We start from the raw sequence: 16,409 nt of genomic DNA on the forward strand, positions 1-16,409 counted from the left end.
ATTTGATGTGATTTTTATTGTTGATGTGGTTTTATGATGGTGTTTCAAACATGTTTGATAGATTCTATGCGGTCATGTTTGTCTGTAATTCCTGTAGTTAGGCAAATCCCTACCCATGGATGAATCCAATACCTCACATAATCTTTTTCGTTTTCAAAAAAAACATAAAAGTTAAAGTCTAGTCATAGACTTGAAGACCTTGTATTGTTTATTCCTCTTCCCTTATGTGCCCTTGAAATCTTGTACAATCGTGCTAAAGAGTAGCCAACAAATAAATCCATAAAATCCAAGAAGGAAAAAAAAAAAAAAGAACATGGCAGTTGGCAGTTAGATGGAGACAAGAACCCAAGCAAAACAAAATTCGTTGCCACAAGTGTCATTCCAAAGATGTGAACACAAGTACCAACATAAACACAATGCAAATTTGAATTGGTAATGTTTATGAAAAGAGTTATAATTGCCACCAATCTAGATATGTAATTGGCTTCTAATGTATGTGGTTTATCTAAGCCACCAAATATCCTGATTCCTGAAGAGTTGTAATTTGTTCACTATCTGAAGGTCTGTTTCTCTCTATTGCTGAAGTGGCTGCTAATGTATATTAGAAAGTTTGCTTTTGACTGGGTGAAGGTAATAATAAAAGTGGTTGCTTCTCACTCTTTTGAACCTGGTGGTTATAAGACGTGTCTCAAGAAATAGGAGGTTGCCCCGGTGTTTCTATGTTCGATTTTTGTCTGAATTAAAATAATGATTGGTCAGCAATAGTCACATCACAGGAGTTTAATTATCAGTTTTAAGATATTACGTGAATTATGTTTATTAAAAAAAATTGAAAATAGATTACTTGAGGAAACTTGAGCTTGTCATGTCTTGTGCCTAATATGTTCTTACAACCTCATTGCAAAACCATATATACATTTGGCGCCAAATTTACTGGTAGAAGAATGTGGACTTAACTTTTTATAATGACGTGGTTGTTATAAACAAAACATTGGATGATTAGTTAGAACGGTGAGAATTCGTTTAAATGCGTATTCCATAATACTGCACAACAACTCTGTCAATAACAGTGGTTCAACTTTGACCGGTTAACAGTTCACCTATTTCAATCCACCCTTCCATATTTTTAGTTTATGAAAGAAAGACTCTGGAAAAAAAAAGTGAGAAATATGTTTAGTGAATGTTGATGACATATTATTTTGAATATGTTTGATATTCATTCAAATTATTGATATATTAAATTAGTCTTTAAAAGTATTAATACTAATTGATTTCATTTAAAATTATATTAATATTATTTTAGCATCTAAAATTATTAAATATGAATCATTTTAAGTTTTATTATTGTATTTTTAATTTTAAGAATTATAGTAAATATTCTCATTGTAATTCTTATCGCTGGCAATCCTTCTCCTTCTCATAGATGTAGTTTGATTCTCCCTGAAATTACTAAAATTCTATTTGGTAGACAATTCTTCTTAGAAAGATCCATATAGTATTGGTGTGTCTTCTTATTTTACCACTTTTTATATAACCATATAATAACTATTGTTTAGAAACTTCATATATTAAAATGAATATTTGATAAATTGAGAAACTATAATATCCAAAGTTTTAGTGTACCCAGTTTTAACCTTATTTTATTCTTATATCTACCCCCAATATATCCGTTCTTCAATTGCAAACTACTTATTATATTTGATCTCCATTGCCTTTATATTTTATTTTAAAAATATAGAGATACAACATACCTTTTTTCTTCTTCATTTTTATAATTTCATTACTCATGATTTTAGATATTGAATAATTGTATTACTCTTATTATAAATATAATTAAATGAAAACTCAAAGTTAGAAATGATTCTTTCATATACCCAAATAAAGAAATATACCAAAAAAAGAAGAAAAAAAAACTTCTTTCCATGCTAGTTGTAAAACATTTTTTTATCCAAAAAAATCGAACTTAATGTTATAAGAATTTTCAACCATTCACGTATCTTGTTCAATTAATTAATCTAAACTTTTTGATAATCGATGTCAAACATTAGTTTATGATTTTTATTAAAAAAAAATCTCTGCAGGAAAAGGTTTAACAAGGAAACGTTGATTTAACTTCAACAAGAGTACATCAACCAACAATACATTATTAAACAGATCAACCTAAAAAAAAAAAAAAAAAAAAAAAAAAAAAAAAAAAAAAAAACCTGCTGAACTAAACTAGTTACTTGCGTTGATTGGTTCACTTGGTTGTGGAATCATCAACAGGATGCCAGTATCTGTTGAAAAACCACACGGAATCAGCTGAAACAGCGTATTCATCTTCATTTCGGTGCCAACTATAGTGAGCATGTGTTCTGTTCTTTATTTCCAACATGGCATGCCCAAAACTGGCTTCCCTGTATGCAGAATACTCAGGTTGTGGTTCTGTCATTCTGCAGTGCAAAGAAAAAACACAAATCAGTGATCAAACTAAACCTGATACAGAATAAACAACTCACTGATACAAAGGAGAATTTTTTTATTGAACTTACTTCGTTGCTAACCCTTCAATGTTCCCTCCATCACCAATGGTTATGTACACAGGAGCTGACATATCCTTCACAGGTTTACATCGACCATTTATAAGGTTGTATGCAACATTGGAGACACGTTCCTGATATGGGGTTCATATAATTTTAGTTTCATCATAATCTATGTTAGAATACTTGTATGTTACCAATTTAAAATTATGTTCAATGAAAAAACACACTTAAGAAGCAAAAGCTTTTGAGTGTAACTTTTTTCAATCACAGTAAACTGGTTTTCAAACACACCTAGGTTGTTCTAAGTAGCACAATAAATAAAAAAATCAATTCAATGATAAAAAAAAATACTTCAATGTTCATATGAATATTGTTTTGTATTTTTAGCACTTACAGATCGTTCATAGGCATGGACGTGTCCAGCGAACACAAGATCAACCTTGTACTTGACAAACCAAGGCTCAAACGCCACCCTCATGCTGTCCCCTTCCATGTAATGATAGTTGTAGCTATTATACCATGGCGAATGCATGAGAACAATCAACCAAGGAGTTTTGGTTCTATCAACCTTTGGTAGCTCTGCCTTAATCCATTCATATTGGGGAGTATATTTACCTGAAAGGAAACTGATGTTAGAGCAAAATACATGTATAAGCAATTCAGCTTTTAGTGGATAATAGTTTTAAGCAAAACATGAAGATTAAAAGGTACTGTCAAGAACAATATTTGTTATCATGTCAAGAGAGAGAGATGCCATATAATGTTACCATAAGCTGAATATGAAGCCAAAACTATGATGTGTGCTGAAGCCATCTTGATAGAATACCAAAAGGGTTGAGTACTTCCTGATGCTTTGTAAGGGACTTGGTAACGGTGGCGGAAAGGCTTGAAAGGTTCTGGCTCATCCTAAAGCACATCATCAATTAATTTACTTAAGCACTAAACTTTGCATTTAGAACAAGGAGCATAACATGAGAGTCATAATTTGTCATAACATGAGAAATAACACTCACACACATAATGAAGTGAACAACTTACAATTTCAGGAGCATAGTCAATTTCATGGTTCCCTGTGGTCCATATCCAAGGTTGATAAGCAGTACTTCTTTCTACGAATCTACCCCACGTATCCCACCTTACATTATCATGATTAGGGTGATCATCTGCATAAGAGAGGTCTCCAACATACAACACAGCTTGCCCTTTCTTAGGGTTTGATTCGTAGTGAGTAAAGGTCTTGTTTGAGTCAAAAGTTTGACCCATATCCCCTGCAATGAGAGCCACATCATCTAAAATTAATTTTGGCATTCTTAATCCTTGGTGCCAATGGTACCTAATATCGATGTGTCTTTTATCCAATTTAGATCATTATCGAATATATTTTAGGATTTTAGAGATTTGTTTTTGTCAAAAATAAGTATTTTGATTTAATACTGTTTAATTAGTAGATTTTTAAAAAAAAAATTAGGTATTTTTCATTTCTTTTATTAGTTTTTGAATTAGAAGGAAGAAAGAAGGAGTTAAGGCTAATAAGAGGGAGAAGTTGAGCATCACAAGCTCACTTAAACCAATCAACTTGGTCGTTTAAGTGAGACAAAACCAAAAGTGCCGAACATAAGGAACTTTTGCTCAGAACAAAGGTGAAACATACCTAAAGCAACCCTATATTCATTCAAGTGAGAAGCTTAACCACTTAAGCTAGTAAGAGCAAAGATATCACTGGAACACTCATGAAATACTCGCTTAAGCGAATAAAATGGTCACTCTAAGCGAGTGGACATTGTAAGCTCACATAAAAATAAAAAAAAATCCATTTAAATTTTAAAATCTTATAGAAATAGGATTAGGAGAAAATTGAGAAACACTTCACATTTAGCTTATTTAAGAGTGATTAGAGAGACTGAGAATAAGAGTCTTTATAATTATGGATTCCTCAACGATCTCTTTTTAAATTTATAAGCAAATTCCTTAGTCATGAGGAGTTGAGACATGTAACTCTCCTATTTTTATTCAATTAAAAGTTTTTATTCAATTAATTGTTATTCTTTTTCTCTTAATATGTGTTTTAACTTGATTGTCATCTCATAATCCCATATAATTAATTGAGATAGAAAAAGCTTTTTAAAACTATGACCTGAAGAACAATACTAATAACATTTATTACCAAAAATAGGATAAGAATTATTAATCAACTTTTAGACCTTCAATCTTAATATAGATTTCTTAATCAACTTCACCAAAGAATTGAAATTTTTATTAAGAAATATAGAATTTCTTACCTAAAAAATTAGGATTAAAATATTTTTTATTATTTAATTAATTAAATAATTATTAAAATTGAATAATAATTGAAAAGGTTTCGTGTGAGGAATGTTTAGTGAAATCTCTTATTATAAATTTTTCATTGTCTTTTTAATCTGTTAGTTAATTCTTTAAATCCTAAAAATATTATTATTACTTTTTATGCATTTTCAAATAAATTTTTTTAATTAATATTAAATTAGATTATTTAGTTATTATATAAGTTCATATAAATTCGATATCTAAACTTCTATCTATTATTATTATTTGTAATAATTGGCACACTTACAAAAACTCTATTAATGTGTAAAAGATTTAGTGTAAAGCACCTAACATCAGAGTTTTCAAAGAATATAAACTTGCCTATGAGACCAAATGTAAAAGGCGCATCAGGGTGAACTTCGGGTGGGGTCGTGAACCAAAACTGCCTTCTAGTATGCCCAATTCCAACTTCATAATAATATTTTGTGTTAAACTGCCAAATGAAAAATTCACTTAATTAACATTCAAATTAATGTATGATAAAAAAATAATATAAAAAAAAAGTGCACGACACTAAGGTGCTGTGTTGTGTACTAAAAGCACCGAGTTTTGTCTTTAAAATATTTCATGACTAATTTGAGTCAATTCAATGAATAAATATTTATTTATTTTCCTTCCTGCATTAGAGAAGAAGCATAGCATGCAACCATTAATGATCTATTACCTCTAAATCGTTAAGTGTGCAGTGATGAATAAAAGCAGAAGAGTAATTGAAGAATCTATAGGTAACATGATTTCCCTTGGCCATTCTCTTGTGAGGGAAGTCCTCACTCCAGTAATGCACTAAACTCATTCCTGGTTCGTCCATAGTCACCCATGACACCATCATTGCCCTTCCCTCATGATCACCTTGTGTTATATGAACCTACAAAACAAAGATCAAAACATGTTTGTCATGTTTATATGAAGTAGGAACAATATTAGGAGTTACCACTTGTTTTTCTTTCTCCCTAACTACTAATTCATGATAATTAAACTCAAGAGAGCTAATTAACATAAGGGAAGGGAAGCAAATTAGAGGTACCTGCTGAGGGGCATTATAGCCAGAAGGGGCAACAAAAACATCGCTATGAAGTGGCATATCCTCAGACTTCTCAACCTTCCTAGTGAAACTGCTTGTCTTGCCTCCATTGCAAACCACAACCACATTCAAAACCAAGGCCACAACTATTGCTGCACCAGCCATGCATGTATGCATACTTGATTCCTAACCCTTCAAGAGATGTTCAAGTGTTCAACACTTTCTTCTTCTCATCAACTTATTTATAAGAGAATAATAAATTAATAACAAAGAGGGTGGCTAAGAGCCTAAGACTATATGACATGTGGCAAAGAGTTTCTAATCGCGCCAGTTTCTATTTGGTAAAACGGATTCCCGCCTTATCTGTTAGAAATAAGATTAGAGAAACTCTATTCGTACGTTAATGCATATCACAACACCGGAAAATTTGCACAGATACGAAGGATATACCAACTACAAGACTAGAGAGACTATTCATACGTCAATGCATATCACTTTACAAGTTTCTCAAATTTCTTGTGATATGATATACACATAATTTGTTGTTATCAATTTCTTAGGAGAATCCAATATATTAGGAATCCCAAATTTGCTGTTATTTTTGTTGGAGAGGGAAACGGAAGTGTGGTTACTTTTTTTTTAAAAAAAAAAAAGGAGAATCAAATATTGTTTGTGACAATTGTGGATATATATTTTTTTTATAAGAAATGCTAAGAAAATACTATTTAATGTATATGACTTTGAATTAATGGAATTCAAACATGTTCTATTAAAGATAAAATAAAAATAAAAATTAAATAATAAATATATGTTGATCTAATGTTATAATTAGTTCATTAAATTTAAGATCTTGATTTTGATAAAAAAAATATATATATATTATTTTTTCTAATTTTTTAAAATGAATTAAAATAAAATGATATAATGATTAATAAAATGTAGAGATAAAATAATTATATTGAAAGGAGTATTCTTTTATATATTAATATAAATATACTCTTTTTAATTAATCAAAATTTATTAAAATATAAAAGTTAATGATCATATATTATATCTTATTAAATGATTTTCTCATTTAATTTTGTGATTTTTAATAAATTCTAATTAATAAAAAGAGTCTTAAGAAAAGTGTTAGAGAGCATTGCTAGCACTCCTATATTTTTATTTTCTTTATTTTAAAGCTTTGCAAAAGAAAAAATTTGACATCAAGTTTTGCAAAATTTAAACATCAATTAACCTGACATTAAATGATAGAGATTATATCAAGTGATAAACCCGCTTAATTTCTTATTTGTTTCAATTCTTTCTTTCATCTCTTTTTTTTATTATTAATAAATTAGTATTTTAACATTACATTGCACTCGATAAATTTTATTTTATGTAACTAGAATTTGTATTTTTTTTAGGACAGCTATAATTTAGAATATATAAATATTTGTGAATATATAAATCATAACATAACTGAAATTCATAACTTACAATAAATAAATATTTATTATGATATAGAAATGTTTTTAATTATTGAAATTTTCTAAAATATTTAAAATTTAATTTAAAAATAAAAATAACATTAAAAAAATATAAGAAGTTAACAAAAATATTTAAAAATACTTTCATCGAAGAAAATAATTAAAAACACTATCATAAAATAATGGTTTCCAAAACCACTTTCATTCAAAATAATTAATCTAATATATATATAATATGATTAAATTTTAATTTTTAAAATATTAATAATTTAAAAAAAAAACACTTTATATCACGATGTAATTTTTTTTATCGTAAATCTACGATGTAATTTTTGTTTAAAAATATTTATTTCTTATAAATTTTAAATATAATATAATTAAAAGTATTTATTTGTTATAAATTTTAATTATATAAAATAAATATTTATCATTTGTATACACAAGTTAAAATATTAGTATGTTATAAATTTCTATGAATATGAATTCGTTTAATTTTAGTCTTTAATTTTTTATTTATTCCTTAAATTTTAAAACTTTTAAAAATCATTCTTATTTATATTTGTACTTTTTAAATCAAGTCAAGGTCGAGTTCGAACTTTAACACGATTTATATTAAGCCAAAGTCAAATTTGAACCTTGGCATGATTTTGAAACTTCAATCATGTTCTAACTTCTAAGCATGTGTAACGGAAATAAAAAGATCTACTTTATACTAAAATCACACATGATAATTAATAGGATATTTATGAAAGCAAATAAAGTTTACCCCCACGTGTATCCACACTGAGACTAATCTTTGCTTGTCAACCTCTTGACTGAGCAATTTTCAGCACAGGATATAAGAGAGAAAAGAACTAATTTTCTTATGGTTTCTCTGTGTATATTTCTCCACAGTGGAGCTGTATATTTATAAATATGTAAACATATCTATTCACTTAGCAATAGCTTCCATATTCTATCTTCTAAAAAATAGGAATTATCAAATATCTAAAAGAAATTAGTTTTTATCTTTTCTTATCAAAACCACTTTTGACTAGGTCAAAATTTAAATTGAATCTTTCAATTTGAAATTGAAAAACTGACGTGCTTTTCTATCTTAATAGAAACAAATACTATTTATATTTTGATGCTAGTCAAAAAAATAAATAAATAATATTTTATTTATAAGAAAAATAATTATTTGATAAAATCAAATTCTTTAATTTAATTATCAAATAATAAATTTTCTTGAGCAAAGATTAGAACACTCATTAGTGTGTGACCCTGTAGGTTCAAAATTAAATCGGTAGTAAATTAACTACATTAATTTACTAATTAAGGTTGGCGTCTGGCAACACTCCTTAACGTCCGGATAGTATGAAATAATATTTTCAAGAACCTTTAGAAGATTAACATAAAATTTCCTTCCATCATTTTACAGCTCTAAATTAACTTTAGAATATGGTTTAATTGTCAAATTCTAATCAGTTAACATATAATGAAAAATACAAGAAAAATCTCTTTTTCTTTATTATTTCAATTGCCTTGGCCAAGGTCCTTATTTTCATTATAAAGTTCAAACTCATTACCAAGAGTCGATGGATCCCTTCTTGATTAATCATTTAATTCTACAAGAATTTAATTACACCCAATAATCATTCAACTAACACCTTTAGGTATTAGGTGTCCGAAATCAAAGTATAATAAATATCTTGTTAATTATTATGATAATCTCAAGTCTAAGGAAATTATATATTTCTTCTTAAGAATTTTCTATTGACAAAATTTTAAGGTAATACATAACCATTAGGAATTCTCCTTTATAGAGTCTGTTCAATAGTCATATCCCTATATGCACTATTTATATGAGTAATTTAATAAATGAGATCTATTAATCTCTATCCAATAAAGACTATTACACATATATTGATCTATGTGGATTAATGATGTCCTATCCTCGATAATCCTACGATCAAGAACAATTTAGATTAAAATTAAAAAAGACTTGTTTTTCTCATTATTATAATCTCTATTATAAAAAAAAAAAAAAAAAAAAAAAAGTCTTTAATTTTAATCAAGGACTTTATCATATTAATTATTTCTCATAATCAATAAATATGAAAATAAAGTACAATCTTATTAATGCATATAAGATAGATTGGATCTTGGGCATTCATCTTATTCCCAACAAATTTATATTAAGTCAAGGTCGAATTCGAACCTTGACACGATTTATAATAAGCCAAGATCGAGTTCGAACCTTGGCATGGTTTATATTAAGCCAAGGTCGAACTCGAACCTTGGCACGATTTATATTAAGCCAAGGTCGAATTCGAACCTTGACACGATTTATGTTAAGCCAAGGTCGAGTTCGAACCTTGACACGATTTATATTAAGCCAAGATCGAATTCGAACCTTGGCACAATTCATATTAAATCAAGGTCGAATTTGAACCTTTGCGCAAATTATATTAAGGGTCAAGTTTGAACCTTAAGGCCAAGCATGAGCCCTAACGCGAAAACTAAACGTCAAGTTAGAAACTCAAAAGTTTAAATCATAAGTTCGCTTTCAAGCAGCAGCGCGAAAAGCAATATATATATATATATATATATATATATATATATATATATATATATATATATATATATAGCAAATTCATTCAAAAAGTAATGAGTTCAACACAATGCTAAAAGCAAGTAAAATAAACTAAGTTATTACATAGCCTACGAGCAACAACCAGAAAAGTCTATGCAGCGGTGTTCTCGCTAGAGCTTTCAGATAGATCATCCTCATTCACCAATTGCCCATCTCGCACATCTTTATCAATGTGCATCAGCGAGAAGTCCACCTCGGGAGCAATTAATCGGGCCTGGCGATCCGCCTTAGCAAATCCCCTCTTATGCTCAACTATCACGGCGCGCTTGGTCTCACGAAGCGTCTTCTCCACTTCCTTCTTTGAGAAAGCCAGCGCCTCAAGGTCCAACTTCAAGGCACTAACCTCCTCGCCCTTGCCAACAAGAAGGACCTCATCGCAGAGATGTTTCTCCTCAACCGCCTGCAATTTGGCCTTCAAGGCAGCGTTCTCCTCCCCAAGCAGTCGCACTCGACCTAGGGCAACCTCAGCCTCGCCCTTGGCCGACTTGACGGCACCCACCAACTCGCCAACTTGGGCAGCATATAAGCCTCGTTTGCCTTCATAGCTACCTCCAACGACTTCTGGGTCTTGGATAAATCCCTCCTCAAAGCCGGAAGCTCGGCAACCCCTTTTCGCGCTTTCTCTAGCTCGGCCTCATACTTCTGCCAACGCTGCCTCCAGTGATCCACGATGGCGATAGACCTCTACATGAAGACCTTCGCCGAGTCTAGGCCCTCCACCGACCCTACCTTCTCTATCATGTCCTTGTCGGCCACGAATGTTGGGTTCTCCTTATAGACCCTCTCGGCGGTAAGATTGGCATTCCACAGCGATGTCACATCAGGTGACATGCTAACGTGGTCCAACCTCGCCAAGGGTCGACTGACGTCGAAGCACTGGACGATGCACCTAGACTTCGAAGTCGAGGAGGCGCCAAGATTAGCTGAGGTCATGGTCAGCGGAGTCGACGTCGGAATGGCGGACAACTTCGTATCTTCCTCTCCAACCCCATTTGAGGTCGACGTCGGAACCACCTACAACAATCACATACATTTCAATATTTTTTCTAAGTTACACACTATACGTATAAACAAACAAAAACACAAGATAGGTACCTGTTAGATCGGGGTAGCCTCTATCACGGGCTCCTTCACAAGTACCTCGGCCCAGGGACTTGTAGTGAGGTCAATCAGAGAAACAGGGTCGGCGGCCCTTGAAGACACCTCCTCAAAATTAGGGGCGCCGGAGCCCTCACCAACTGCCTTGGGATCCCTCTTTCTTTTTCGTTTGGCCACCAAGGGGGCGACCTCCTCCTCTCCAGGCTCGGGCACATCGACCTACTCGGTATTAAATCTCGCCTTAAGCTTGCGCCACTTGCTCTTCCCCATCAACTCTACAAACAAGGATTGCAAACATAGTGGTTAGGACAACAACACAACTTGGAAGAAAAAACAACAAATACAATATCCAAATACTCACGCTCCACCCCCCTTTCTTTATTCTTCAAACCCGCCAGAGACAACACGAGTTTGCTATCCAGAGGGTGCGGCAACTCCTCCAGGCCGGCAATGTCGTCCCTATCCGAGTCCGACAAGCGCACACAACTCGTCTCGTTAAACTTTACCGGGCTCTGTTGCCAGAAGAAAGGGAACCTCGGCTCCCCCCCAAAATGGAAAACCTCCTCAGTCATTGGATCGTTGTCTATAGGTCGGATCCGGAAGAACTCTTCTTTAAAGTTATTGTACGATTGAGAGTAAAGTTGAAATAACCCTCCGGCCTTACTCCCACTCAAAGATACCCAACCTAGAGGAGGCTCGCCCAGCTTAAGCTGATAGAAATGAAGAAAGACATGCAAAGAGGCATTCATCCCCAGAGTCGAGCATAGAACTTGAAAGGCCCGCAAAAACCCCCAACTATTGGGATGCAATTGACAGGGGGCCGCGTTTATAAACCTAAAGAACCCACACTCAAACTCGGTAAAAGGCAGGCAAACACCGAGGTCCCTAAATAAATAGCGGTACATGTAGAAGAATGGAGTGTTCACGGTACCTACCATATACACACGCTCTCCAGGTTGGCAAGGCTCAACCGGGATGAGCTCGAAAACGGGAAACCTACTAATCAAGAGTGAACTGCACGCAGAGTTCACATCGTGATATGACCTGAACCTACTCTCGAAGATACCCACATCTCCCCTAACGCACTCATACCCAGGGACGGAGATGGCGGGGTGTGAGTCCTTGGGGTTATTACCCCCCTCTTTCTCTTAGGCTCACCGTCAGCGGCGGCCACTTTTGCCTTACCCTTCCCCTTGGCCTGCCCAGAGACGGCCCTAGGGGGAATCGAGCCCTGACCACCCTCACTGGCCATCGCTCACTATACTACTAACAAAAGGAAAAATGGGAACGAAGGAGAAGAAGTACCTGGTACTCCTTAAACACTGACAACACACTAGGCGTCAACGACGGCCGACAGCAACGGTGCTAACCGGAAATGACGATGGAGAAGACAAACAGGGCACAAAACACTCAACAAGTAAGAGAGAAAGCAAATGAGAGAGAAAGAAACTGAGGAAGAAAGCAAACGCGAGAAATGAGAAGAGTAACGGGTATTTCAAACGAATAAAGAAAACGATAAAAGGGAGAACACATTTAATATGGCTCATAATGACAAGGTGCATCCCATCATTATAAGCTGCCACTCTTCATTGCAAGTCGCCCTTGCGTTTGAGAAACAAGGCAACAACTCGTGACACGCGGCACTTCACCCAAGAAGTAGAGATGAAAGGTCACGACCCCCCACATACTCGACAATTAACTCTTCAACTCGAGGTCCTCAGAGCTCGGGGGGCTAGTATACTATTCGCGCCAAGTACCAAGCTCAAGCTCAGTGCTAAGCACCGCACAACATCGAATAAGTGCTACAAGACATCGACCAAAGCAAAGGCCCAATGCCTATTGGCCACGGCCAATCTCAAGCCCAGATCAATCTTATCCTCGCCCAAGAGAAAACCCTAATTCCACATCAAGGTACGTGCACTATATATATGAGACACTCATACGACTAAAAACTAACTTTAGCATCGGAGTCTTTTTTGCAGGTACCACCCCCATTTCAGAGCAGCCGACATACCTAGCAAAGAAGGCTCACCAATCTTGCCCAGCAGATCGTCCCTCTCAACCGATCTCCGATAAGAACAATACTATATCCACTTAATGGTAACTATTGACTTATAATACATTTCACTGCATCACGTTAGCTAAGATAACATGTTCGATGTATGTCACGTTACTAAATAATAATTATAAAATTCTTTTTAAAATTTAAATTTTATAAAATTGGAAATTAATAATTTTTCTTTTAAGAGTTTTAAATTATTTTTCTTAAAATCTTACACATATCAACTAAAAAGATATAAATTTAAATTCAAAAATAGTCCTTAGTTTTTTTTTTAAAAATTAGTCCATAGTTTATGCTTACTAAAAGACACATTTTCCACCATTTTCAGTAATTACAATTTTTTTTTTAATATGTCGTAACTGATAACATGATTTTGTATCATTTTATATTCAACTCTCTTATTTTGTATTATTATGTATTTTGATATAAAATAAAAATAGACATCAAATAAGAAATCAAATCTTTTAATTTAATGACTGTAAGGTATATTATAGGACATGGAGATTGATATGATATTTTTTAGTTAAATTTTTATCTGTATTAAAATAATGTTTGACCAACACAAATAATTATGAATTTCACTATATAAATTATGTTTATAAATTAAAAAAAATTATTAAATAAGAAAATTACAATTTTCTATAAATAATTTTTTTTTCAAGCTAAACTAACTAGAAGGATACTCAAAAGTCAAATCAAACCCAAAGACATGAAAAGATCATGTCAAATAACCAAAATACAAGTTTAAAAATAAATCTTTATTGCATCATTGTAGCAGAACCATATGAATTCAGAATTAGAGGACCATCACTAACAACCCACTTGTTCAATTCAAAGAGCCAAACCCACTTTTCTTACTAAATACTAATTGCAAAGCAATATCGAACCAATATTTTAAACCAGAATAACCCGCGAAATGTGCATCATAGTGGCACCGTTGCTGTTGCAGTCCCCAAAATAAAATCTCATTTAATTTGGCGAATGATTTTTAGTTTTATTTTTTAGAAGTGATATTTAATTTCCTTCCATAGGCACCAATCAACCTATTTTAGAAGTAAATTAGTATTTCTATAGCTCTAGTAATTAGTAAAAAAAAAAAAATTGTATTTCCACTATTTTGGTTCAAATTTTATCTATAATATTAAAGGCTTGAATCTAACGTCATTATTTTGAAAAGAAATTTACTTGATCATTATTTTGAATTTGAACCGGAAGTTAGGGTCATCACTATTCTGTAAGAAAGAAAATAATAAATTACGATCACCAAAACTTTGATGTAATTTAGAGTTTGACCTTATTATATGATTTAACCATTTTTGGTGTATATGTGATTTGATTGTGGCAAATACGGCAATGCGCCTCCTTTGAATTTTGTTTTATTAATTAAAATATTACTGTACATTTTGAGATATTTTAAAAAATTAATTTATTTATAAAATTATTTTTAATTTAAATTTAAATTTAAAACAATTAATTTATTAATTACACATTTTTAAATCTAATTAATATCAATTTTAACGTGATATTATAATTTGACCGTTGTAGTTTTATTTAATCTTAATTATCAAACATTTTAACAGATACATGGTTGAGTCACATGATGTTGTTTCAATGTAATAAGTAATTTTAAATTTAAATTTTAAACGTACAATTGCGTTGAATAATCAAATAAATGATTATATTACATATAATAATCTTATCCAACTCAAATGTTATGAGATTATCTTCACTCCAGTAAAAGACATTCGTGAATTAAAAATAATATTATTTGACTAGGTTAGCATTTAGTATGTATTTGTTAAATGAGAAAAAATTGTTAAAAATAACCCTTATATATTAAATATAAATTTCTATATTGTGCAAAAATATTTCAAAGAATTTCTCTGCAACTACAAGATTTTTAGGAATTCTTTTATCTTATCTAAGTTGATTTTTATTTATCATGGTTATTTTTAAGTTAAATGTTCATATTTTAAAATAATATTTGTCAACTTCTATATATTAAATACCAATTTTTATCTCACATAAGAGTTTTTAGAAACTTTTTTCAACAAAAGAATTTTTAACTTTTTATTTAATTTAATTTTTATTTATCATAACTATTTACAAATTAAATCTTAATATTTTAAAATAATATTTATTTATAAAAATTTAATATAATTATATATTCAAACATAATATTTATTTATATATATAATTTATCATAAATTTTAGTTATATATAATAAATATTTTGCATGTGCATTATAAAAACTAAAAATACTAGTTAAAGGGTAAAATACACATTTGTGTTCCCTTAAAAAAATTCCAAATTTAGTTTTAGTCTTTAAAAAAATCCTTATTTTAATTTCACTAATTTAAAAATGTACGGTTCTCAAATCACTTTGAAGATGAAAGGCAAGACATTTTCAAATTAAAGAGATCAACATAGTACACAAATTTCTAAGAGGATTAAAATCAGATTTAAAATTTGTTTTAAAGAGCTAAAAGCATATTTTATTCAATATTAATTAAATGTGCGATCAGATGTTAAGAAACTTAAAATTTGTTTGGAAACTTAAAAATTTGTTTGGTTGTTAAGATAAGATGTGATATAAAATATAATATGAGAATAGGATAAAATAAGGACGAAATAAACTTTAATTATATTCAATAAGATAATAAATCAAATAATATTATTATGTTAATTACTGGCATGGATGAAAAAAAAATTAAAAACATTAATTACTTGTTCGATGTTGAATTTAAAATTTATTTTTTTTTTTCAATGTATTAAAAAAAATTTATAAGCAAAAATTAAATTATGGAAAGTATAAAAAGTACCACAACCCATTACAAAATATAAAGTCACCTAAATAAAATCTAACGTAGTCCATACAAAAAATAATCACCATATTGTATTGTCTATACCATTATAAAGCTAGGAGCATAAATTGCCATCTAATAATAAAAAAATTTCAATAGTCCCAAATTTCTGATAATTCTGAATCAGAAAGTATCATAATTCAATGTATTAATTGTGTATTAATTGTTATGTCACAATCTCCATTCATAACCAACAATTGCAAACAACTATGCGGCTTCAAATGGTCAATGAGGTTGCATGACTAAATACATGATACTTCACCACTACGACCATTTCCAAATTTCTAAAATTTACTTCCATTAAAATTAACAACAACAAAAAAATTAAAAGATTTGAAATCACACCAGACAAAATCATTTTTTATACAATTTTATGGTTAAGAAGGACAAAAACA

The 16,409-nt window shown here is 31.1% G+C and overlaps 1 protein-coding gene across 1 annotated transcript; it reads right to left on the reverse strand.

Annotated features, from left to right (window-relative positions):
- Positions 1 to 2,033: 2,033 nt before the first annotated feature.
- Positions 2,034 to 6,066, reverse strand: LOC109788339 (purple acid phosphatase 2). Its single transcript, XM_020347035.3, has 8 exons — positions 5,890 to 6,066; positions 5,530 to 5,730; positions 5,187 to 5,298; positions 3,561 to 3,790; positions 3,290 to 3,428; positions 2,917 to 3,137; positions 2,532 to 2,653; positions 2,034 to 2,432 (listed from the first exon to the last, which is right to left on the reverse strand). The coding sequence occupies exons 1-8, from the start codon at positions 6,061 to 6,063 to the stop codon at positions 2,240 to 2,242; spliced, it is 1,392 nt and encodes a 463-aa protein (XP_020202624.1). The 5' UTR covers positions 6,064 to 6,066; the 3' UTR covers positions 2,034 to 2,239.
- Between the last annotated feature and the right edge of the window lie 10,343 nt (positions 6,067 to 16,409).

Source organism: Cajanus cajan, chromosome 10, assembly GCF_000230855.2.
Source record: "Cajanus cajan strain Asha chromosome 10, NIPB_CcT2T_4, whole genome shotgun sequence".
NCBI classification, from domain to species: domain Eukaryota; kingdom Viridiplantae; phylum Streptophyta; class Magnoliopsida; order Fabales; family Fabaceae; genus Cajanus; species Cajanus cajan.